The 24,774-nt window shown below is 32.6% G+C and overlaps 4 protein-coding genes across 5 annotated transcripts; 1 reads left to right on the forward strand and 3 right to left on the reverse strand.

The window, feature by feature from the left end:
* The first annotated feature begins 7,331 nt into the window (after positions 1-7,331).
* LOC105801813 (uncharacterized) lies at positions 7,332-13,143 on the forward strand. Of its 2 annotated transcripts, none has more exons than XM_052623929.1 (15): positions 7,332-7,816; positions 8,652-8,773; positions 8,881-8,969; positions 9,055-9,090; positions 9,474-9,589; positions 9,671-9,771; positions 9,908-9,969; positions 10,056-10,552; positions 10,630-10,717; positions 10,833-10,940; positions 11,022-11,608; positions 11,691-11,826; positions 11,916-11,984; positions 12,104-12,235; positions 12,547-13,143. In XM_052623929.1, exons 1-15 carry the CDS (start codon positions 7,599-7,601, stop codon positions 12,658-12,660), a joined length of 2,475 nt encoding a protein of 824 aa, XP_052479889.1. In that variant the 5' UTR covers positions 7,332-7,598; the 3' UTR covers positions 12,661-13,143. The 2 variants fall into 2 exon arrangements, with proteins under 2 accessions (XP_052479889.1, XP_012488566.1); XM_012633112.2 differs by having other exon boundaries at positions 11,040-11,608.
* A 620-nt stretch (positions 13,144-13,763) lies between these two features.
* Positions 13,764-16,517, reverse strand: LOC105801814 (reticulon-like protein B1). The gene is made up of 5 exons (XM_012633113.2): positions 16,047-16,517; positions 15,400-15,580; positions 15,172-15,313; positions 14,768-14,837; positions 13,764-14,197 (listed from the first exon to the last, which is right to left on the reverse strand). The coding sequence occupies exons 1-5, from the start codon at positions 16,237-16,239 to the stop codon at positions 14,028-14,030; spliced, it is 756 nt and encodes a 251-aa protein (XP_012488567.1). The 5' UTR covers positions 16,240-16,517; the 3' UTR covers positions 13,764-14,027.
* A 771-nt stretch (positions 16,518-17,288) lies between these two features.
* On the reverse strand, positions 17,289-20,144 carry LOC105801812 (uncharacterized). Its single transcript, XM_012633111.2, has 4 exons — positions 19,601-20,144; positions 19,402-19,516; positions 18,543-18,661; positions 17,289-17,660 (listed from the first exon to the last, which is right to left on the reverse strand). Exons 1-4 carry the CDS (start codon positions 19,822-19,824, stop codon positions 17,609-17,611), a joined length of 510 nt encoding a protein of 169 aa, XP_012488565.1. The 5' UTR covers positions 19,825-20,144; the 3' UTR covers positions 17,289-17,608.
* A 2,320-nt stretch (positions 20,145-22,464) lies between these two features.
* On the reverse strand, positions 22,465-23,966 carry LOC105801811 (probable NADH dehydrogenase [ubiquinone] 1 alpha subcomplex subunit 5, mitochondrial). The gene is made up of 2 exons (XM_012633110.2): positions 23,563-23,966; positions 22,465-22,815 (listed from the first exon to the last, which is right to left on the reverse strand). The coding sequence occupies exons 1-2, from the start codon at positions 23,873-23,875 to the stop codon at positions 22,628-22,630; spliced, it is 501 nt and encodes a 166-aa protein (XP_012488564.1). The 5' UTR covers positions 23,876-23,966; the 3' UTR covers positions 22,465-22,627.
* Positions 23,967-24,774: the final 808 nt, after the last annotated feature.

Raw genomic sequence — 24,774 nt, forward strand, 5'->3', positions numbered from 1 at the left:
CCCAATAGCTAAGAAACAAAGTTAGAAATTTGTCTTTTTAGAAGGGATCGAAAATGAATTATAAATTATTGGGAGAGTCAAAGTGTAATTTTACCATTATACTAATTGGGAGGGTTGTCTTCGCTCCTACCAATAATCGAAGGTATTGCCCCTGGAAAGGGTTTTGTCTCCCGTACTCTGTCAAGAGTCAGCGTGTCATGAGCAGTTGCCTTAAGGGTTTGGTTTACAGAATTGAGAGTACCTTGACCGTACATGAGCACACACCACCCACCAAGGGGACATGAGCATCTCGCCCCTGGTGGGGTTCTCGCCCACATCCCTTTGTGAGGGCTTGGTTTACAAAATTGAGAGTACCTCGACCGTACATTGGCACACAACCACCCATCAAGGGGACATGAGCGTCTCGCCCTAGTGGGGTTCTAGCTCACGTCCCCTTAGTGGGCCTATATATAGTTGAGACGCTCTGGCTCTGTGAATCAAGCCTTTAGGATAGTTACTCGTAGCATGTTAGCTCTTGATAGAGTACAAGAAACAAAACTTATCCAAAAGACAATACTTTCGATTGTTGAAAGCTCGACCGACTGCCTAACAAACAAAAAGTTCATACCCACAACACAATTGATATAGAGTGAGTACTAATTTATAGCCTCAAGGCTTGATAATGAAACAATGCAAGTAGTCATATCCTCTCCATAATGAAAAAAAAAACCAATTGATCCATATAAATGAATTATTTGTGCGATAGTTAAAACACTCATGCAATTGACTAATCATGAAAAGAATGCATTATGGGGGAGTGGGGCGAAAGAGGGGCAAGCAATGAAGCTCCACTCTGTTTGTCCCTCAAGAAAGTGAAATAAAGGTGAGTGTAGAGATATTTATGGTGAGAATGGGTGGGGTTTGGGTAAGGTTTATACACTATATAAGTATATTTTATGTTTGATTAAGTGAGATTCGATTTGAAAATATGAATTTAAAATCTTATTTAAGTATGTCCATATTTATTTTAAGCCCGTCCATATTATAAAAGTATAAAACAGGCCTAACATAAGTCTTAAATGTTGAAGCCTAACAAGTATAAAAGTATAAAACAGGCCTAACATAAGTCTAAAATGTTAAGCCTAACAAGGAAGAAGCCAAAAAAAAATTTTAGGGGAGCCAGAACAGATTTGTAAAACTTTTTAGAGATAAAAATGTACTTTTATTAGTAATTTATAATTCTATCATTTTTAAGGGACTAAATAGATTTTTTTTCTCATATTTGGAAGGCCAAAATCAATTTTAATTAATTTGTATTTTTATTATTTTTAAAGGGATTGAACTGAATTTTTTCAGTTTTAGGGGCGGGCCAAGGCTCCTATAAACCCTTGACATCACCTCTCAAGTTTAATCTTGACTTATATTTTAAACGAGCTTACTTTTTTTTGTCTAAATTTATCTTTCAAGCTTTATACTTTTTTCAACCCTCTTTTATCTCGAATAAATTTTCAAATTTTAATAAATAATATCTAAATCAATATAATAATGGGGTTGAGATTTTAGAAAAAGAATATGCCAAAGCTGAGGATGGACCAAAAAGAAAGAAATAAAATAAAGATGGAGACCACTTTGCTTATTTGCTTTTTCTATGTAGTTTTTTTTATTTTCTTGATTACCTTAATATGGTGAGACTTTGTAATAAAGTATATAGTGGGCATGGCGTGTAACCCACAAATCCAAACGTTTGATCAAAAAGGGAAATGAAAACCCTATAATAGCTTAGCTTAGCTATCGTAGCATGTGATGCTGAGATGGAAAAGAAGAAAAACAAAGGGAGTTGATGTGTCGACTATAGATGCCCCTAGGAATCTTTACTTAATTGAAAATAACCCCTTCCCCTCTCTCAAATCCCCTAAAACCTTGGATTCTAAAAAGATTCTTTAATTTTTTTTTGATAACTTTATTGATAAGAGGGGTCTTTGGATCAAGAGCCCTTGGGTTTTTCTTCTTTGGGTAAATTAATTCAAGCTCACTAATTTATTAGTAAGTTTATGTTTTAATTACTCAACTTTAAAAATTTATTACTAAATTATTCTAAAGTTTTAGGCCAACAAAAACTATTCTAAAGTTTTCATATAAGCCGGTGGGTTGTTAAAATCGTTATTATATGACTTTTTTTGTTTGCATCGTCTACACCAATCGGAAACTTTATTTCATTCTTCATTCTACATTTTAGTTTTCTTTTCATGAAACAGTTTTGAACATTACGAATCTATTAATCGAAATTTAAGCAATTTTGTTCTCCAATCTCCAACACTGATTGTCAAACCGAATTGAATTTATTGTATGTTCTTCTACACCGTATCGATTGTCAGATCGTTGCTTAGAGCTTGACATTTTAAAAAAATCATAACAACCCAAAAACTTAAATAAAAAATTTTAAATAGTTCAGTGACCGAGGGAGAAGCCAAAAAATTTTCTTGGAGAGGTTAGAAGTAAATTATAAATACTTGGGTGCCAAAATGAAATTTTCTGCTATACCAATTTGTATTCTTACAATTTCTAAAGGGTCTCTAAAGCAATTCTATCACTTTGCCACTGCCAAGCACTCTCTAGTTTCATCGGTGATCATTTTATAACTTTTTTATAAGTTGAGTAATTAAAATGTAAATTTAATAATAATTTAATAATCTTGGTCTAATTTACTTTTTTCTTTTTGGGCAAGAAAACATAAACAAATTGTGAAAAGAAGGGGGAGAGAGAATGACACCAAAAAAAAAAAAAGAAAAGAAAGGAAAAAGCAAAAGAAACCAATGACAAGTGACAATGAAGAATGATTTCTCTTTTTGGGGAAATGCTAAAGGGTGCAATTAGCCGTCCCCGTCCCCCCACTCTCCAACCCCATTTCAACGCTCCACGTATGACCCTGCCTTTTACTGACATTGTTTTTAGGTTGTTTATGCCCATTTTCCAAATCGACATGAGTTGGACTGAGAACCTTCAAGGAAAATGAAAAAATGATGTGAGAAAAAGGAGGACTTGGAAGATAATGTGGATCTGTTTTTTCTGACTCATGAGTCATGGGTGCACGGGATTCACTAATTCCTTTTGTCCTTAATAGACAAGTTTGATAAAGGCAAGGGCTTAGCTAAGGGGTATGCAGTAATTTTGGTCCTTGAAAAATAGTAAATATGTCTTTTAATTCTTTTGAAATTTATAAAATTATAAGTTAGTATGATAATAAAATTGTATTTTACCCTCCTAAATTTATGATTCGTCTATGCTTCCCAAAACAAATTTCTAACTTCACCCTTGGATAAAGTGTTGCGTGTAGTTTTGGCAAGATGTATAATCTTTGTTTACTATAATCGTTGGAGGTTAAATTTTAAAGTTAATATATTATACGGGGTTTGAACTCGACAAGAGTTCTCACATTGAGACTTGAACTTTATTTGTCTAAGTTCAAAATTGGCAATTGTTCTCATATTGAGATTTAAATTTTTTTTTGTTCAAGTTAGTCCCTGATATTTTCTTGAAAAAAAAGTTGTACAAAAATAGTTCAAGCCTTGATGTGGGAACAATTGTTTATTTCAAGCTCTAACGCGGGAATAATTCTCAAGTTTAAAGATCAATGCATTATTTGGGGTTTGAACTTGACAAGTGTTTCCACATAGGAGGTTGAACTTGACAATTGTTTTTATATTAAGGTTTGAATTTTTTTGTCCAAATTAATCCTTGATATATTTTTTTTTAAAAAATTGGATGAAAAAGATTAAACATTAATATAGAAACAATTATTCATGCTCTAGTGTGAGAACAATTATAAAATTTAATGATTAATTTGAACTAAAAATATTCAAGTCCCATTTTCAAATTAAGGCTCAAAAAAACAAATTAACCTTGAAAATATGTGTTGATAATTGACACACTATAGATTTAGGTGGTATATTATGAATTTATATAAAATATATTTATTTAATAATTTCATTACATGTTCTGATTAACTTTTTTTTTACAATATATAGAATTACCCATAATCTCTTTCCAACTTATAAATAGGAGGATAATGCACTTCAACGCACTCGAACCCACATTCTCCTGCTTTGACAACAATATCCATACCAATCGAGTTAATATTCAATCATCAAATACCATGGATAAAAATAAGAAAAGAAAGGTCATGGTTTGAGGGGTTGTAGATTGCTAAAAAGATACTTGAAGAAAAGTGAGATTTTGGTGAAAGTTGGTTGGATTCCACCTTGACTCTTCTGTCTTCAATTCTTCATAGTTAAGTTTTACAAGTCTCAAATATTAAAATAATAAAACAGAAGCTATTACAAGTTTCTAGTCTTTATGTCATAAAGAAAGCTATTTTCATTACTATGTAATTAGACATACATAAAGATATATGTTTAATAAGAAATCATTTATGGAGTCAACAATTTTAACTACTAAGGGTCTGTTTTATTGCCAGTAAAATGTTTTCAGAAAATGATTTTTAGAAAATGTTTTACTTTTCGTAAAATGATTTCTTGGAAAATATTTTCGGTGTTTGATTGAATCATGTAAAATATTTTCTGCTTGTTTGGTAGATTTTCGAAAATATTTTTCAAAAAGTTGTTTTTACATATATTAATAATTTTTATATTTTAAATTATTTTTACATATATTGCAATGATTTATTTATAATAATACTCAATTATTAAGCTACAATATTAGTCGTTATAAATTGAAAAAAACTAATATCAAATAAATTATTTGTAATTGTGTTAAAAAAACAAGTATTGAATAATTAAAAAAATAAGTTACTGGAAAATCGATAAACAGAAGCAGTTTTCTACCGGAAATGAAGGAAGGAATGAAGGAGGCGATAAATAGGAGAGCACGGAAAATGTCTTACGGAAATTGAAAGGATAAGACATTTTCCCTAAAATGTAACCCATTTTCCCTTGTTTTGGAATTCATTTTCCAAATGGAAAATGTTTTCCGCCAATCAAACGCTGGAAAAGTTGAAAATGATTTTCCGGAAAATCAATTCCGTTAATCAAACAGACCCTAAATTAATAGTTTGAGTTCGACATCGCTCTTTTGAAGAGAAAGTAACTTGAAAAGAGGGCTCATAGCTATTTTATTTGTATTTGGACATCAGTATTGGATTTCATTTTATATATTTAATTATTTTTATATTTTTATATGGTTACATTTTTTATAACATATTTTATTATAAGGTTCAAGTTTGTTATAGAAACAACTTTTTTTATGTTTTATTTTTAATTTTTATAATAACTTCTCATTTATAATAGTAATAATAATAAAATATGAATTACAGTCTTTATTAAATTAATTTTCTATAAAAATACGTCTTAAATTTTAGTAAATTTATTAAATAAAAATAATGAATCTTAGTTAAGATATTATTTAAATAAAATGTTAAAATTTTACATAAAAACATATTATGCTTATTTTATCAAATAAAAACAATTATATTTAAATCTCACCAATTAATATCATTAACATATTATAGTTTTTAATTTAAAATTTAAATATTATAGGTGTTTATGTGTATAATAGCAATCTCTTTATAACATTCAAAATTTTGACAAAAGAGTGATATTATAAAAAAAAATACTTAAAAGCAAAATAAAGTGCAAAACAGCTTGAAAAAAATGAAAAATAAACTTTTATAAATTTTAGTAGCACTTTTTTAATTTAATTTTTATTTTATTATGGAAATTTTTTTTCTTTATTGTTGCCATTAACCATGCAACGTTGCTTTGATGCTAAGCAATTTCTTTTCTTCTTTTTCATCAAAGCTGTCATTAAAAGTATTAATTAAATAAATAAACTCTTTTATATGGGAATCAATTTTATAAAAGCTCTTCTCCATTGAATTTTTTATTATTTTTAAACGAACATGATTTGCCCATTAACATCATAATATACACACTATCTTCAGGGCTAAACTAGAAAAATTTTTGAGGGTCAGAATTAAATTATGTATTTTTATGATAGTAAAATATAATTTTATCATTTTAATAGTTTATATTTTTATATTTTTCAAATGATATTAAATTAGTTTTTATCACTTTGAAAGCCAATATGTAATTTTACATTTCTAATTTAAAATTTTATAAATTATAAAAAAACCTAAATAAATTTTTTTTCATTTTAATAGCACCGAGGTGTTGCCAACTCCCTAAATTCCTCACTGACTATCCCATAATAAATTTTAATTTTGATTCTAACAATGATAGTTTAAATATTGGTTTAGGTTTTAATTATAAGTTTAAATGCTTTGTAACAATTAATATATTATTTCTATTTATAATAAATTTTGTTTTAATATTTTCACATGTATGTATTATCCTCTGAAATGAAAATTTTGTTTTAACCTCTTTTAAAAATGAAAAAATTAAATTAATGCAACATTAAAATTGTACTCTAATTTTTAAAAATTTACAATTCAATTTTAATTTCTCAAAATTAGAAAATTTGTAGTTTAATCCTTTTAAAATTTAAGTTGGATAAAATTATATTCTGAATCTTTGATGAATAAAAAATTATAATTCGATTTTTATTTTAAAATAGTTTTCTATTTTATATTAACATTTATATAGTTAAATAGCTTATTAAATTATCAAAAAATAGTTTAGCTTATCGAATTTGTGTTACGAAGAGATCTAATTGTAGTTTTCATATAATTTGTTAAATAATTACGAATTAAAAATAAAATATATTTAATTATTATAAATAAAACCAAGCCAATTATTAGTTTTCAATTCTTTTTGAGGGCCTAGTGGGAACGATATCGATTATTACCGAACCAAATTCTTAAAGCCAATAAAGGAAGCCGACAAAAGAAGGAAAACAACAGAGTAGACGGTCAGAAGTAAGTCACTGGAGTAAAAATTATTATCGCGTTACGTGTATATTATATTGATATATAATAATTAAATTTTAATGATAAAATTAGATAAAATTTTTAACAAAATGATCAATTTACTTCTTGATCTAATGTTTAGGGAGTAAATTACCTATTTTTTTAACAGAGGCGACAAAATGTAATCTAATTCTTAATATAAAAGTCTTCGTACTCCATAATACTTTTACCTTAAATAATATATCCGAATATTAGCTTGTCTAGAACAATTTTGTGTTTTATAATACTTGATTTTGATTATATTTGATTTTTATATATATTATTTTAAATTGTAATTGTGTTTATAAACTTAAAAATTATATTTCTTTTATGTAATTAGTTATTGATTTCTGTTTTATGAAGAAAGCCTTTTTTAACATTTACTGTATTGTAGCATGCTATATATAGTTGAAGAAGGCCAGACCGTAGACCTATTAGCTTATTTCTTGTGCCTCTCAAAACTCTCTAAATCAACATTGCAGTCAATTCAGTACATCAATTTGCAGCAAACCCCATTTCTTTTTCTTTTTCTTTCTTACTTTGAATCTTCACTTCAAAGTAATTTCTAAAAGGATCAAAGTTTCATGCTTTCATATAGATTGAGATTTAAGAACAAAGGAAAAGCAGACAAGCTGAAGTTTTCATTTTTTGGCCGAGAAGGAAAAAGAAGGTCCTTTTTTTTTGGTTTTTAGATAGTGAAATGGAACAAAAGGGGATATTACTGTCAGCTTTAAGTGTTGGAGTTGGTGTTGGGGTGGGTCTTGGATTAGCTTCAGGGCAAACTGTAAGCAAATGGACTGGCAAAATTTCTTCAGATGATGGTATTACGGGGGACCAAATTGAACAAGAACTTATGAGACAAGTTGTTGATGGAAAACGTAGCAATGTCACCTTTGATGACTTCCCTTATTACCTTAGGTAAGCCTGTAATGGATTCTTGTTCTTGTTGCTGTTCTGTTTGTTTTCCTTTAAGATTTGTGCTTATACTTCCATTAGTTGTTCTTGTGTTTGATATTAGCCCCCAATGATCAATTACAGTCGGAGAACAAAAAGTTGTTGGTTTTGGTATGTATAATCGCCATGTGCATGGTTTGGCATGGAGATATTCTTTGCACATGCTTCTAACATTTATGAACACCCGTGATCTTAATTTTATTATATATATATATATATATATATATATATATATATATATATATATATATTTTTGGTCTTTTGGTGGCTGATAGGGGGTTAAAATTAAACCTTTTTTCCATGTATTTTGATTGTCTTATTTCAAGGTGTAAAAGTATCATGTAGGTCTTTGTACTAATAGTTAGATTGTATTTTATTCCCTCTATTCAAAAAAATAAGCAAATGAGTCCCTGTAAGTTAGATCAATGAGCAAACTAGTACTTTGGTAAAAAATTTATCCATTTTTACCGTTAAAAAATGGTCTCTATACCTCAACATGAGGTCCACATGACATGACACGTTATATGTAACTGTTTGGTTATTTCATCAATCACACCAATTTAATGGTAGAAATAATGAAATTTTTAAGGGAAAAGACCGGTTTACTTTTTGATTTAATGTCCGGAGACTATTTTATACATTCTTTTAGAAGGGACAAAATGCAATTTGATTTCTAGTATAGAGACTTCCATGTTATTTTTACGGTCTAAAGTTAGCAGGTGATTTGTTTTTGGATCATACATGAACTATGAACAGGTTGATTTAACAAATTGACTCCTTATGTTTTGGTTTAATGCAGTGAGCGAACTCGGGTGTTATTGACGAGTGCTGCATATGTTCAACTAAAACACAGCGATGTTCATCGGCACACACGAAACCTTTCACCTGTCAGCAAAGCTATTTTGCTTTCAGGCCCTGCTGGTATGTTTATGGAATTGTTTCTCTAAAATAAGCATGCAATTGTGTTTATATTCATCTTTTGAAGTTCAGTTCTAACTAAATCGATTTTGCATTTAATCTTTGTGAAGAACTTTACCAGCAAATGCTTGCCAAGGCTTTGGCACATTACTTTGAATCAAAGCTATTGCTTTTGGACATTACTGATTTTTCTTTTAAGGTAAAATGGCAGAACTTTATTGTATTTAAGTTTCAAACTTCCATTAAAGTCCTACTTATTCTTTCTATGACTATCTTTGCCACAGATGCAGAGCAAATATGGTTGTACCAAAAAAGAATCTGTAAGTTCAATTTATACCCTTAGACACGCCTTGTGTTAATTCAGTGTTACTAATTTTGGTAAAAGTATCGTAGAAGCCTTTGTGCTACGAGTGAGATTGCATTTTATCCCTTCTACTTAAAATATGGGCAAATTAGTTCCTATATATTAGATTAAAGAGTAAATTAGTCCCTATGAATGTAATTTTTAACAGAAAGAGTAGTTTATTCTTTAATCTAATGTATAGGGACTATTTTGCCCATTATTTGAGTAAAAAAGGTAAAATGCTAGTTAACTCCTAATACTGGAGTCTCCATGATACTTTTACCTACTAATTTTCTACGATGGCATATCACATACTGTAAAGAATACTAATCAGTTTGAGTTTGGTTCCATCTTTTACAGTCTTTCAAGAGGTCAATTTCGGAGATGACTTTAGACCGAATGAACAGTTTGTTCGGTTCCTTTTCGCTCCTTTCGTCAAGAGAAGAAACAAGCAGTTCTAATGACATGAAGTCCAGGTAAATGCTGGTGTTATTGTGTGGCTGGTTGGTTGTTTAAAGCAGGTAAGGTTTTTAACCTTAGACTTCATACCTTTGCAGGGCTGTGGAAGGTTCAAGCAATCATCAGAAACTCCGTAGAAATGGCTCGTCTGTATCTGATATGAATAGTATGTCTTCAAATGGCGCTCCCTCAAATCCAGGTTATCCTTCATATCTTTATTTCTGTACGCAAAGCCTTAAGCTATGTATATGATATTAAGTTTATTACAGTCAATATGTAGAAGAAGTGTAGAAAAATACTTATTATTTTGTTGGTCCATTTTTGTTTTCTTGTAGCATCGAACAAGCGGACTGTTTGGTGTTTCGATGAGAAATTTTTTCTGCAATCACTTTACAAGGTATTCCTTTAATTCCAAGTGGTCAGTTTGGAGATTTCTTTTGCGTTACTTAAATGGTAAGTAATGTCATTGTCATTCTCTTGCAGGTACTGGTTTCGGTATCGGAAACCAGTTCTATCATCTTGTACCTGAGGGATGTCGATAAGCTTCTCCTGCAATCAAAACGCTTATATGATCTGTTTCAAAAGTTCTTAAATAAACTTTCGGGTTCAGTCTTGGTACTTGGTTCAAGGATGTTGGAACCAGAAGACGAATGCAAGGAGGTGGATGAGAGACTCTCGAGATTATTCCCATGCAATATCGAAATAAAACCACCCGAAGATGAAACTTGTCTCGATGATTGGAAAGCCAAACTAGAAGAGGACATGAAGACACTCCAAATTCAAGATAATAGGAACCACATAGCTGAGGTGCTTGCAGCAAATGACCTTGAATGTGATGATTTAGGTTCTATCTGCCAAGCAGACACTATGGTCCTAAGTAATTATATTCAAGAAATTGTGATATCAGCAATCTCTTATCATTTGATGAACAATAAGGATCCCGAGTACCGAAATGGAAAGCTTGTTATATCATCCGAAAGGTAAGCCATTAGCCGCTGTTTTGAGCTTGATACGAGCTTCTTTCATACTTGACATTAGTGTTCTGGCTCTATTGCAGCTTGTCCCACGGACTGAACATATTCCAGGAAGGCGAAAGTTGTGGGAAAGATACCTTAAAATTGGAGAAAAACACCGATTCTCGTAAGGTATTTGTGTCGTGCTAGTTTTTGTTTTAGAAGATATCAAACATTAAGGATCCGGTTCACTTCATACTTATGGATTTTAAGTTTTTAACCATTGACCCTTCTTTGTTAACCTTAGGGAAATGAACCAAAATCCGACGCTGGTGCCAACGAGAGCAAAAGTGAGAATGATAAGTCCATTTCTGCAAAGAAAAAGGATGGAGAGAACCCACCAGCACCAAAAGCAGTAAGTTGAGATCAATATGATTGAAATGAATGTTACTATTTAGCTTATGAATTGCATGATACATAAGAGTAACTTTCTAAGGATATAATGCCCTTGAAGGAAGTTCCGCCAGATAATGAGTTCGAGAAAAGACTAAGACCAGAGGTTATCCCCGCAAAAGAGATTGGAGTGACATTTAACGATATTGGTGCTTTGAATGAGACTAAAGAATCACTTCAAGAGCTTGTCATGCTCCCATTGCGAAGGCCGGATCTTTTCAACGGAGGGCTTCTCAAGCCTTGTAAAGGTATCTTACTCTTTGGCCCTCCTGGTACTGGGAAAACAATGCTTGCAAAAGCTATAGCGAACGAAGCTGGAGCCAGTTTCATTAACGTCTCGATGTCTACTATTACCTCGAAATGGTTCGGTGAAGATGAAAAGAACGTTCGAGCTTTATTTACACTAGCAGCAAAGGTTGCACCGACTATTATCTTTGTGGATGAGGTTGATAGTATGTTGGGGCAGAGGACTCGAGTTGGGGAACATGAAGCAATGAGGAAAATCAAGAATGAGTTCATGACACATTGGGACGGCCTTATGACCAAAGCCGGTGAAAGAATTCTAGTCCTTGCTGCAACCAACAGGCCATTTGACCTTGATGAAGCAATAATTAGACGGTTCGAGCGCAGGTAATACAACCGATTATATGACATGGACTAATTTGCCAACCAAGCATCATATCTAACTCATGTACTTTCCATTTTTTACCAGAATCATGGTTGGTCTTCCATCGATTGAGAGCAGGGAAATGATATTGAGAACCCTACTGTCAAAAGAAAAAGCTGAAAACTTGGACTACAAGGAACTTGCAACCATGACAGAAGGATACAGTGGAAGTGATCTCAAGGTTTGTACTTTAGCTCAATAACATGAACCATCATGATTAATTCATATTTCAACTGTTATAAACTGATGACATTTCACTACTGGGAACAGAACTTATGCGTGACAGCGGCTTATAGACCCGTTCGAGAACTGATACAGCAGGAGAGGCTGAAAGATCAGGTAAGTACTTAATCTCTTTCTTGTGCATTATCGTTCATTTGCCCTGTTTCTCGGTTATTAGTAGCTTTAGACATTGGTATCTTACAATTGATTTTTTGGTTTTCAATAACTTTGTATAGGAAAAGAAGAGGCAAGAAGAAGCAGGCAAAAGCACTGAAGATGTTACAGAGTCAAAAGAAGAGCATAAAGAGGAAAGAGTTGTTACTTTGAGGCCTTTAAACATGGAAGATATGAGACAAGCTAAGAATCAGGTAAATTTATTCAATGACCCTTTAAACACGATGTTTCGGCACTCTCACCCGAATCCCCTAACACGGACCGTGCTACACCGATACTATGCACCTAAAACATTGGTCCTTGGACTAGTTTAACTAAAATGCTTCAATGACCCTTTTGGCACATTTGCATGTTTCTGCCATTAATCACACCAAACACGGTGTTTTGACACTCTCACCCGAATCCCTTAACACAGACCGTGCTACACCAGCACTATGCACCTAAAACATCGGTCCTCGGACTATTTGAACCATAAGCTTATTATTCTTTGAATGTTACAATGTAGGTTGCTGCTAGCTTTGCTTCTGAAGGATCAGTAATGGCTGAGCTGAAACAATGGAATGAATTATATGGAGAAGGAGGTTCAAGGAAGAAGCAACAGTTGACTTACTTCCTCTAGATTTGTAGAAAAAAGCAAAGGTTTTCTTACAAAACCGATACAATAACACCCTTCAACGAAAACAGAATCATTTCCGGTTCGGGTCATTACACGAGATAGCATCAAAGATCAAAGGTTCCGGTACGGGTCACCATATACACAGTGTTTGAAAGTATATATACGTGGCATTTGTACAAGGGGGTTCATTGGCATCAATCTTGGGGTATTTTCGTTGTGTTTATGTGAAAGTATGTAGTAATTATAAGGTATTAGGAAATGCCTACGAGTTTTATATTGGACTGCTTGAGATTCTGTAGTTTAGGTTATAATATATATAATATTGTCTAAAAGAAGTATTTGTACGACCATGTCGCATAATCTTTGATAGAATATTTTAATTTCCTGTAATGTTGGACTACGTTTTCATGCAAATTTGCCAATGAGTAGTTGTCTGGAAATGAAAGCAAAAAATAGTTAAATAAAGTTTGATTTTACGAAGTAAAACCCTGTTATGTTAATGTTATTTTCCTAACATTAGGTTGTTTGAATCAGATTAAATTGACTAGTCAGATTGATAATCGATCGAAGTAGCAATTTAGAGAAGGGTATTGAACTAGTTGACTCAAGAACTGATACAAACCGGTGAAATCGAACAAAAAAATGATTGAACCGAATTTTTAATATTTTTTATTTTTATAAATTTTTAATTAATTATTTAATCAGACAGGTCGACCTGGTCAAACTAACGGTCTAATTGATTCAACCATTAGTCCGGTTTAAAAACCTTGAGTAAAACAAATAAACAATTTCAAATACAAACATGGTGCATATTAAGCACGTATTCGTGCTATATTTTTGCATAAAATTCAAATTTATCGTGTCTAATTTGTTTATAATCCTAATAGTTATTGGATACATTATTTTATTTTCACTACAATTTAAAAGGAATATGTTTGCTTTCAAATTCTACTGGTAATCACTTTTTCATACGTTAATACCAATACTTTAACATTTATCATTTAAATGTGTAGGATACCGTCCATTAAATAAAAACTTAACTTATAAATGATGATTAAACATGTATCGAATAATAATAGATAAAAAGTAATAGAAAAATCTGCAAATATGAAAATTGATTAATGTATTAAAAATTAAAGAATTAAAAATAATAATCAAATGGATTTCAACCCATTTCTAACCATCATAAATACAATATTTGCCTCAAAATGAACCCTAAAAATAAAAGAAGCAATAGCTTATGATCTAGAAAACTAAACATCATTGAATAGTACCACATCAATGACAGCATATGTGACTATAATATAAAAGTAGAAACTTGAACTCAATATAATCATCCAAAAATATTTTACCAAATGGCTTCGTATCGTTTAATCTTTCTTCTTCTCTTTCAATTTCCCTTTATGAATCTTAGACAGAACCTTCTTATCAAACTCCACATACTGTTTCTTCAACTCAATTATTGCCTTCTCAGAAAATGAATCCACCTTGTCTTCATATTTCTCATACATCACCAGTACAGTGTGCAGTAGAACAAATACTGTCATGAAAATATATATAGTGTGTGTAAATATATACATCTACTGTACTAAATGCTCGAGGCCAATAATATTAGAGAACAATGGTTAAGTACTTTATTGACCATGGACGAATTCAGAAATTTTTTAAAGAGGGCTGGAATTGAATTATAAGTTTTTTGTGAGGTTAAAGTGTACTTTTATCTAATATCAATTTTTTAAGGAACTACATAGATTTTTTTTTATTTTTAGGGGTCAAAGTACAATTTACCACATACTAACTGTAGTGTTAGTAAATTTCTTTTTTGATTACCCAACTATCTTGAATTATTGGATGTTTCTATTTTTATGCTAGCCTGCCAATAACTAAAAAAGACAAAATTAAATAGTTCGGTTACCATTAGTGTAGTTTACCCTTAACTTTAATTATATTATTTATTAGGGGACTAAAAGACTATCTTTCCATTTGAGGGCCAAGACCCCTACCTCTCTCTAGATTCACCTAAGGTTCAAACCATGTTGTTGTTATCGCCTTCTGAATTTGTAACATGTACAAAAAGAAAAATTATAGAGAAAATAATGAAATTACTTACCAATGTAGACCAATGTCAAGAAGTTAAAACAACTGCCAATCACTGATAGAATCCATAATCCACAAACAACCTGATAACAGAACACCAAACCGATACCTGGTGAGTTGCAAACATATCGTTTTTATAAACTTTTAGAAATTTTTTATCATATCAATAGATAATAAATTTAGATTTTTTTTCCTTAAAAGAAATGCATGATGAATAATTGCTATTCAATTAGGATGTAATATGCAATAACAATTAAATTCTGATTTCAAATAACTTACACAGATTCAAATTCAGATATTTCAAAAATTATAAATATTCTATTGGGCTATCATCCCTACTTTTCTTTTAATGTTGGCAATGGCAGATATTAACATACTAGAAGAAATTTTTCAAGGCAGATATGAACATTAACATACAGCAAGAAACGACTTCACATCACTTCCAAATGCAACGTGCCGAAGATGACCCAGAGCTTGGTTCATCTTATATCTCACTATAGATGCAACTTCAAGGACACACTTGTCAGGAAATACAGCGTCTGGAATGTTTGGTGGAGGCCTTTCATGGCGGAAAAGAAAGTTATAAAATTACAATAATGAAAAAAAATAATCAAACAAAAGGGAATTTAATGCTTGAAACCTTACTTGTCGATGAAGTTTGAGACATGGGACCATAAGAAAAGGGTAATTAGAGTGAGTATCAATATATGGCAAATCAAGGTGATTAAATGGTAATCAAGCAATTCAAATACAACCCACACTGCTGTTGCACAACCAAACACGCTTCCAGAAATTCTCTTGTTCCTCCATAGAAGAACATCTGCAGCTGTAAAACAAGATCAAATTTTAATAAAATAAAATAAATAACAAATTGACACAGAGGCTTTTGTTTTGTTGTAAGCTTTGATCAAGAAATGTTGATCATGGAAATCGAAAATAACAACAACAAAATTGTCTTACTTTCAAAGAAGATTCATCCATTCATAATTTTATCCATTCAAATGAAGAACATATTCAAAATTAATGCCCCGTTTGACAGAAAAATGGCAAAAAAAATAACACACACACACGCACACACAATTTGGCTGTAACTAAAAACCGCAGCATCGATCTGATCGAAATAAATTACATGAGTAATTTCCGTAATTAAAACGGCAGATATGAAATTAATTAACAAAAATAGAGCATTTCATAAAATGCAATCAACTGATGTTCATTTAAAGAATTGATTGATAAAAATGATAATGTCGAATCTAATATTTTATTAAGATTTTTAAGATATTAGTGAGTACGTTTTCCGGCTCCTAAGACTTGGTGAAGAGGCTTCTCTCTGCCAAACAGGCGATAAACATTGGGCTTGAGAGATTTAGAGTGAGAGGGCGTGTCGTCGTCGGAACCGGAAGATGAAGAAGATGATGATGAAGAGAAACCGCCGGCGATCTTACCGGCGACCTTCTCCATCGACATATATTCGTGCCCCGTCATTGAAAATCTCTTATGAGTCTGATCGAACGAAACAGGGCGTAGCGGGATTTTGCAGAAACGAAACGAGGGTAACGCAAATCGAGGCGTTTAAATTTGTAAGTTTGGAGGTGGAAAGTGGGAATCCGAAGCTTAGGTTCGGGATAAGACGGGCCTTAGGTGTGTAACAGAAAACGAAGAAAATGCAAGCGCCTGTAATTTTCTTAATCTAGTTTTTTAAATAATTTACAGTGAGTTCAAAATAGGGATAAAATCTCTTTTTTATAAATTTAGAATTTATTTTTTAGCAATTTAATTCACTTACATTTTAAAATTTTTATATTATTGTGATATTTTAAATTATAAAATTCACTTTATAGAAATTAAAAATTGATGTTGTAATAAACTTGAATTTAACAAAATAATCTTAACTAAATTAATAATTATACTTAAATTTAAAAATCGAAAAGTAAATACTACATTTCTAAAAATAAAATTAAATTTTAAATTTACAAAATATAGAGATTTATGACATATTTTAACCAATTTAAATTTACAAAAAATATTACACTAACAGTATTGTATGATATTTTGTCGTTACAAAAGAATGAAAGAATAATGACATTATATGTGTTCAATTTAAATTGTCATGTTACCAAGTTTAAAAATATTTTTATTAAAATAATAACAATTCGATTTTTTTGAAAATTGATGATTAAATTTGACACTTTAAAAAATATATCAAATTTAGCTAAAAGAAAAAAATTATTTTATGGATCGTTCCCACATCATCATCCATGATTCCTTTTCAATTATTTAATGATATTTCAGTAATTTTTCCATGTCATTGACACATAATTTTAATAATTTTTATAGATGATTTGGTGGAAAGGATCCATAAAATAATTTCTTTAAAAAACGAATAAGATGTAAACAAAGGTTAAATTTGATATTAAGGTCTTTTATATATAAAATTTTACTTTTGATAATATATACATCAATACAGCAATAAAACAATGATTCTCGACTAATGCTTTGATGTCTCATGCACTATATCAAAACCCTAATTGAGATTTGAGATAAACATGCAAGTTAATTCCAGAAAGGCATAAAAGTATAATACAACCAGTTTTAACAGCAATGTAATCAATAATATTACATGATAAATGGATAAAACCTCCATGAAAACACATCCTCACATTTGCTGAAACTCAGGGACTCATGATCAAGGTTATTCCACAAACTTGTTTCTTAAATGCTAATTGACACAGTAAAACTGCTTGAGAATAACCAAAACTTCAGTGTTAAAGATGGAACTGAATTAAGCTCTTCACATGAAATTGCATATAAAAGTAGGTACCAGAGACTAGACAGAAGGCATTAATTTTAGATACTATGCGATGCTCCTCACGTATTGGTCAAGAGCTGTATTAAACAACTCACACCTGCAAGAAGAAAAAACAACCGTACACCAATTAACAGACCGGGGAAGAAGTATTTGAACCTTGTGGTTAATGCATCTCTATAGAGCTAACGGAGTAACTTTCTTGGCATTTCATCAAATAAAGGTAACGGTTTCTATCCAAAATATATGGAAAAAGGATGTGAAACATATCCAAGAATGATCCTAACCCAAGAGCCATGGTTTAGGCTTAGGCTACCAAATTCCACTCATTCTATTTAAAAACTTCGTTAAAGACACCTGTTGAACTGAAAATATGCCTTGATTAACCGATTAATCAATAACATAACCAAGTTACAAAATTAATTGATTGGGCAGAAATGGAACTACATTTATCTGACTAATGAACTTACTCATCAAATTCGGGGCCCATTGTAGTGTAATTTTACCCTATTGGCTGCAGATGGTTTCAGTGTATATAACCAATCATTTATCTTAGTTGATTTTATTATATATAACCCCTTTTCCACAGACTATTTAGCAAAGGAAGGTCCTAAAGGACCCCAACAGTATCATAACTTTTGTCTCAAGCAAATCATGCATCCAACTTATTGCAAATTCACAAGGCACAAGTAGTATCATAAGATAGAAAAGTAGAAACCAAAGTTGAAGATGGTCATAACAAGAAGTCACAAATCAATTGTTAGGAGGTTGTGTACATAAACATGAAATTTGAAAATAATGCAGCCCAATTCACTATTTGTATTAAACAGTAGTAAAATAGTTAGAAACTTCAGTAACAGAGATAACCAAATATGCAAATAATATACGAATCAACTGGGTTAAAAAGTGGTTGTCACAACAGATCAAACCTTAAAGGATAAACATGTAAGCTATTAGCTAGGAAAAAGGGAGGTTTGTTTACCTGATAAGAGTCCCAGGAGTATAGAGTGGGTTCTTGGCAACATACTCAACATACAGGTTATAAATATACTTGAGTGTTTCACGAAGATCACCAGTCCTAGGATTAGTTACCAAAATGAACTGCAAAAGAATGGCAAAGTCAGAATTTCATATATAAATCTCCACATAAAAGGAGGGAGGGTCACAATAACGACGTCAAAGCATACAGCAAAACAAAAACAGGTATCATAGACAATGCCAAGCAGGGTCATGATGCTACCACAGAGTTATCTTAATTGTCCCTGAAAACCTTAAAGAAGGTGTTGCATGGTACTAGTTGAATAAGTCATTTTGAGAATGAAGCACACTAGACTTCTCATCCAGCAATATGAAGCATCTAGCGACACATAGGAGCAGTGAACCTAGAAGAACCTTAAAAATAAAGCTTCCAAATTCTGGGTATATTTTAGAGTTAAATTTAAATGATAGTCCAAGAGGGAGGACCTCTAGTAAGAAATATATGAATTCAAAAAAATAAACGTAAGTAATTCCAGGACCTTACTAGAAACATGAATACATTATGCAAATTATGTCGAAAAGAGATACCATGAGTTCAAAACAATGGAGAGTCCTGATAGATAGCAAATCAGGTTAAACAATTCTTAGTCCATTACTATAAACCACAATTTAAAACTTCCCCCAGTCTTAACTCACAGCTCCATTTGGAATTTATTGAAGTCAGAGGTGTAACAACCCACTAATTCAAAAAATGTAGGCTCAATTCATCTATGAGACAAAAACATCAAGCGCATCAATGAACTTAAAAGAAACCTATAAAATTGCTGAGTGCATTTTAAAGCTAATTGTAAATTGAGGCAAACCTTAATCCCCGACGGAGTTTCCATGAAACTAAGCTTGTAAGTATTAGTACGGAAGCTATGAAAGGAACACCCTTGACCAGGCAACTGAGGAATCCCTAGATTTCCCTTCTCAGCGCTGCGCATCATCAACAAAAAATTATAAACCGCAACTGAAAATTGATGCTGAAATGAATGAAGAGATAAAGAAACGAAGTGATACTTAGTGGGATCCATTTTGGCAGTTAGGGATTTGAGAGAGAAAAGGAGACCAAACATGAGCTTGTGATCTTGTTGAGGGTTGAGAGTATGGAGAGGGCGGTTCCACTCCCTGTAAAGCAAGCACACACCGTTTCGATTGAATACGTACATCATGTGGGCGTTGTTACCCGTCGCCGTCGGCACCGGCGGTGATGGACTGATCTCTGAACCCCCAAAGAACTGCATTTCCTTTTTCAATTATATATATAGTTTGTCTCGGATCTGATATGTATGATCAGAGACCTGATCGGACCTCGATTGTGCCGAGCAATCCTGCTTACGGGTTCAAGAATCGGAACTCTTGGGAGTTAAAGGCAGTGACCAAATGAGCCGAAGAAACAAAAGATCTAGCAGGCGGTCATCTTCTTTGTTGGAACGCCCAATGGCCTATATATGGTCCAATCAATCTTGTTTTAGATTGTGTGAAAATTTGAAGCAAGGTGGGTTTGGAATTTGGATCCGTGGTTAAAATAGTAGTAAAACGAAATCAAGTTTGGAGCTGACTATAATATATTAGATTATGGCGTGGGAGAAAAAATTCATGTGAAAAATATAATCATTTGAAGAAGAGGTGTCCATGGCCGGGCGGCCCGGCCCGGCCCAGCCCGACAGCCCGTCCGAAATATGAGAGGGTTTGGGCACCACTTTTTTTGCCCTGGGCCTGGCCCAGCCCGGTCCAAATATAATAAATATTTATTTTTTATTTTAAAATAATTTTAAAATACTTTTTTATTATTTTTTATTTTTAAAATAAAATTTTGGTGTTTATTAAAAAAATGGGACGGGTCGAGCCGGGCTCGGGATTAGGATTAGGATTTTTTTCCCGGACCGGGCCTGGACAAAATTTCAGGCTCCTATGTCGGGCCGAGCCGGGCCCTAGCCTAGGTTGCGGGCTGAATTTTTTTCTAAACCCGGCCCGTCCCATGAACACCTCTAATTTGAAGTTGAAATAAAAACTATTCCAAATATATATATAAAAATTAAATGAAATTAAAAAAAAATTTATTCGCTCAATATTTTCAATTCAAATCTTTGTTTTGTGGATGATGGTGTGTGATTTTTGAGTTAATTGTTGTTGGATCACTTCTTTAACTTTTTTTTAATTTTAATCTATGCTCTTATGGTTTTTGTTTTATCTATTCTAAGTTTAATTTTTAATTTTCAGTCGTATTGCTGGCATAAATTTTAATTTGTCAATATAAGAGTGTCGTCAAATTTATTTAAAATCATCCTCAGAAGTCCTTATCATGATAAAACACGACGGTGCGTGTAAAATTAGAATCTGAGATGAGGAATGTAAGCTGTTTTAGGCTTGATATTTTATGCATCACTGATGCAATGAGACATTAAGGCTCTTGACAGTGATTTCTTGGTCGACCAGAGTTCATCGTCAAGTAAGTTTAATGCTGGTAGAGCTAGGATGCAATTTTCAATGCTTTGAGTTACGCATCTCTAATTTGTTTATGAATTTTTTCAATGTTGTGGGTATTGTTAGTTCATCTTATTTCTTTTTTGAGACTAATTTGTAAATATGACATTTAATGGAAAGACTAATTTATCTATTTTTAAAGTAGAACAAAATACATTTCACCTCTTAGTATAAGGTCCTCCATGATATTTTTACCAATTTCTTTTATAATGAAATCATGTACTATTGTTATTGGGATAAAGATCCAAACCACAATTTGACCAAATCCCCATCGATTTTGGATCAAAATTACTCTTATCTTAAAAAATTTAGCAATCCATGTGATAAAGGTCAAGTAACAGCTTGTTTGGTAAGGAAAAACATAAACATTGAAATCTCGTGACTGTTCCCTTATTTTCCCCTGAAAATCGGAAGGCATTACTCGCCTTTAATAAACCTTCACCTGCTGCAGCATTTAGAGAACATCAACACTACTCACCCCCACAATGCACCACCAGAAAAATATGACAGTAAAGCCATTAGAACAATCTATTGAAGGGGCAAATAGAACAATCTATTGTATTAAAATATATTAAAACCGACTTTTGTTATAACCCCAACTCTTCATCTTAATACTCGAGTGCAACACCGATACCGAATGCATGTTCAAATACAGGCATCAAAATATGATATTTCGAACACTCCAAATACATGATAATCTAGAAAGAACTTTAAATATTCGTGTTAGACACATACCTGACTCCAAAAATCCTCGAAAAATTTATTTAAAGTCGCAGCAAGTAAAAGTATTATAGTATCATAGAGGCCCCTGTAGTAGGAGCCAGATAATGTTTTAACCCATTTACACAAAAAATGAGCAAATTAGTCTTTGTATGTTAGATCAAAGAGAAAATGGATCCTTCTATTATAAATTCCATTCATTTCTACTATTAAAAACCAATCCTCGTACATCACCATGAAGTACACGTTTCTATCAACCACACTTGTTTTTTAAAAGTAAAATGGATGAAATTCATAACAAAAGGACCAATTTGCGTTTTGACCTAATGTACAAGACTATCTTACTCTTTTTTTTTTTAGAAGAAAGGGCAAAATGCAATACAAATTCCTAGTACAAAAGCTTTCATGATCACTTTACCAGTTGCAGCACCATCCAGGTTTCCATAACCAACAATACTTCTAGAGGGCTATAAGACGCGACGGAAACAAGGATAAATTGTCTTGATGTTTGACATACTTCTTTTCTCGAGCGTCGGATAAACCCTAAACCCTAAACTACAAACACTAGAACTAAAGCTTCACGCAGCACATCATTAGAAGACGCTAATTTTCAAGAACATATAGTAAAGAATAATACTAGTATTTGCAAAAAGACAGCGCTGAGAGGGCAACAAAAATTTATAACCACTGGCATTCAATATTATTATGCAACTAAAGGTTCCGGTCCAGCTTTTTATCATAGGTTAAAGCTCAATTCCATCAACGGAAACAGGCACAATACAAGATCAACAAATAAGAACGAAAGAACAATGCAAATTTCAGCCAACCGTCTGCGTCACATTACTCCTTTATCTGTGGATATCCGGAGGTGACTTTAGGCTCGTCTTTCTTAGAAAGAGCTTCTAGCGTCTTGTAAAACTCCTCCGGAAGAGGACCAGGTCGGTGCTGAGGAACATGCTTGGGAATAGGAGCATCATTTTCGATAACCTCACATTCATAGTCATCAGGAACACCCCATGGATCCCACTCTGCAACTCGACGACATGATAGAGAACACACATTAGCACTAAGAAAATACAAAATACCATAACTTTTCCTAGCTATTTATTTTTAATCAAAAGCTAAGAGTAAAGCTCAAAGAACATAAAACAGCCATGAAAGTGTCAACGACTACCATGGCACCAATTTTTTTCATTTAAAGGCAAAACAGCAAGTAGACATTTTTGCAGGAGAAGAAGTAAAGAAACCCGAAAAACACCATGGCAAGTCTCAAAACATCAAATTCATATTTAAATGCAGCAAGTTCTGAAACCAAAGTATCCTCCATATCCATTTTAAGGTCCATGGAGACTAATCCTTTCGGCATTCATGGCTGACCCTCTCATAAATGTGTCTCCAAGTTCAATGTGCTTTACAATTTTACCCTAGACTTGTTGGTACTGGTAAAAATGAAATCCGCCACATAGATAAAAATCATAAACATTAACTAATTCAGATATGTTAATTGTTAACCTTATGAACAGATGAATATCAGTATCTCTTTCTGGCAATGCAAAGAATTCTCAGCTGGGACAAGCTTTAATGGACCCATATTTGATTAAGGAAAGACTGGGACAATCAATAAGGCAAAGAACACATCTAAACCAATGACTGACCTAACGATAAGATTAAGCTTCATCGGCCCCCAAAGTTTCCTACTTTAAAGTTCAACTAAAATCCTACAACGACAAACATTTAAATAAAAAGGGGGATGGCAGAGATGAAATGCTACGAACCGATCATTTTTCCGATAAGAGTGAGCTCGTCACGCGCTTCCTCGATGAGCTCCTCAACCTGGCCACATCCAAGGCGCTTCTCAATCATTTCCCAATCTTCTTCCTCCTGGCAAACCTTCAGACGGTGGCGCGTGAAGCTTTCAACGGCCTTACGGTAACCCTCGTCTTCAGGTACGGCCTGGATCTCCTTCAGAGTCTTGTTGTAGAGACCGATAAGGACTTCCCTTGCGTTAGGGACAACGTCTAATCCGACGATCCCCGTTGTCTCCTTCACCTTAGCCAACAACGGCCGCGATATCATTCGCAAAAACATTTTTTTCGCCTTTTTTTTTCTTCCTTTTTCCCCCTCTGATTCTGCAGATCACCAAATTCACACTCCCCCCTTCTATCAGATGTTTCTGCTTTACTTTGAGTTAGAGGGTGGTTAAAACCGTGTAATGAATCTTAGCCGTCCTTTCCTCGTGTGTGTGACTGTCCCCAAAATCGGACGGTTTCGCTGCATTCCAGTGCTTTTCGCAGGCTTAATTTCTAATTTCGGCCAAAAACAGAGCAGCCCATATTACTGAAAGGTAAAATCTGTAGCGCCAATACTCAATGGCCCAAGTATTTATAAAATAAAAGGTAAAACTACACCTAGTATCACTAACCTATTAATAAGTTTACGCTTTTATCACTCAATTTCAAAAGGTCATAAAATGATAATGAAATTATTCAAAAATTTTCATTTAAGTTACTAAGCTGTGAAAATTATTTCTATATGACATTCTCTGTCTACACTGTCTGCACCAATTGAAAGCTCTCATTCCCTTTCTCTAAGATACTTTTGTTTTACTTTGAGTTGAGTTAGATGGTGGTTCTTTTCCTCGTTTGGGTGTATCCTCAAATTCGGACGGTTCCAGTTCCTTCCTGTGTTTTAGCAGGTTTAATTTGTAATTTGGGCCGAAAAATAAAACAGCCCATAATAGTGAAAGGTAAAATATGTAGAGCCGAAACCCAATGACCCAAAAATTGATCGAATCATGATCAGCTTTTTTTGTCCGGACCTTTTTTTGCTCGGTTTAGTTATTATAACTTTTTAAAAATTATTTTATTAATTTTTATATCCTTTATAATTAAATTCAAAATAATTTTTTTAAAATTTTGAACAAAATGTAAGAGTTATTTATAAACCCAATTAGAGACTAATATCAACTGAAAATTAAATTCAAACTC

The sequence above is a fragment of the Gossypium raimondii genome, chromosome 11, assembly GCF_025698545.1.
Source record: "Gossypium raimondii isolate GPD5lz chromosome 11, ASM2569854v1, whole genome shotgun sequence".
Taxonomy (NCBI): Eukaryota; Viridiplantae; Streptophyta; class Magnoliopsida; order Malvales; family Malvaceae; genus Gossypium; species Gossypium raimondii.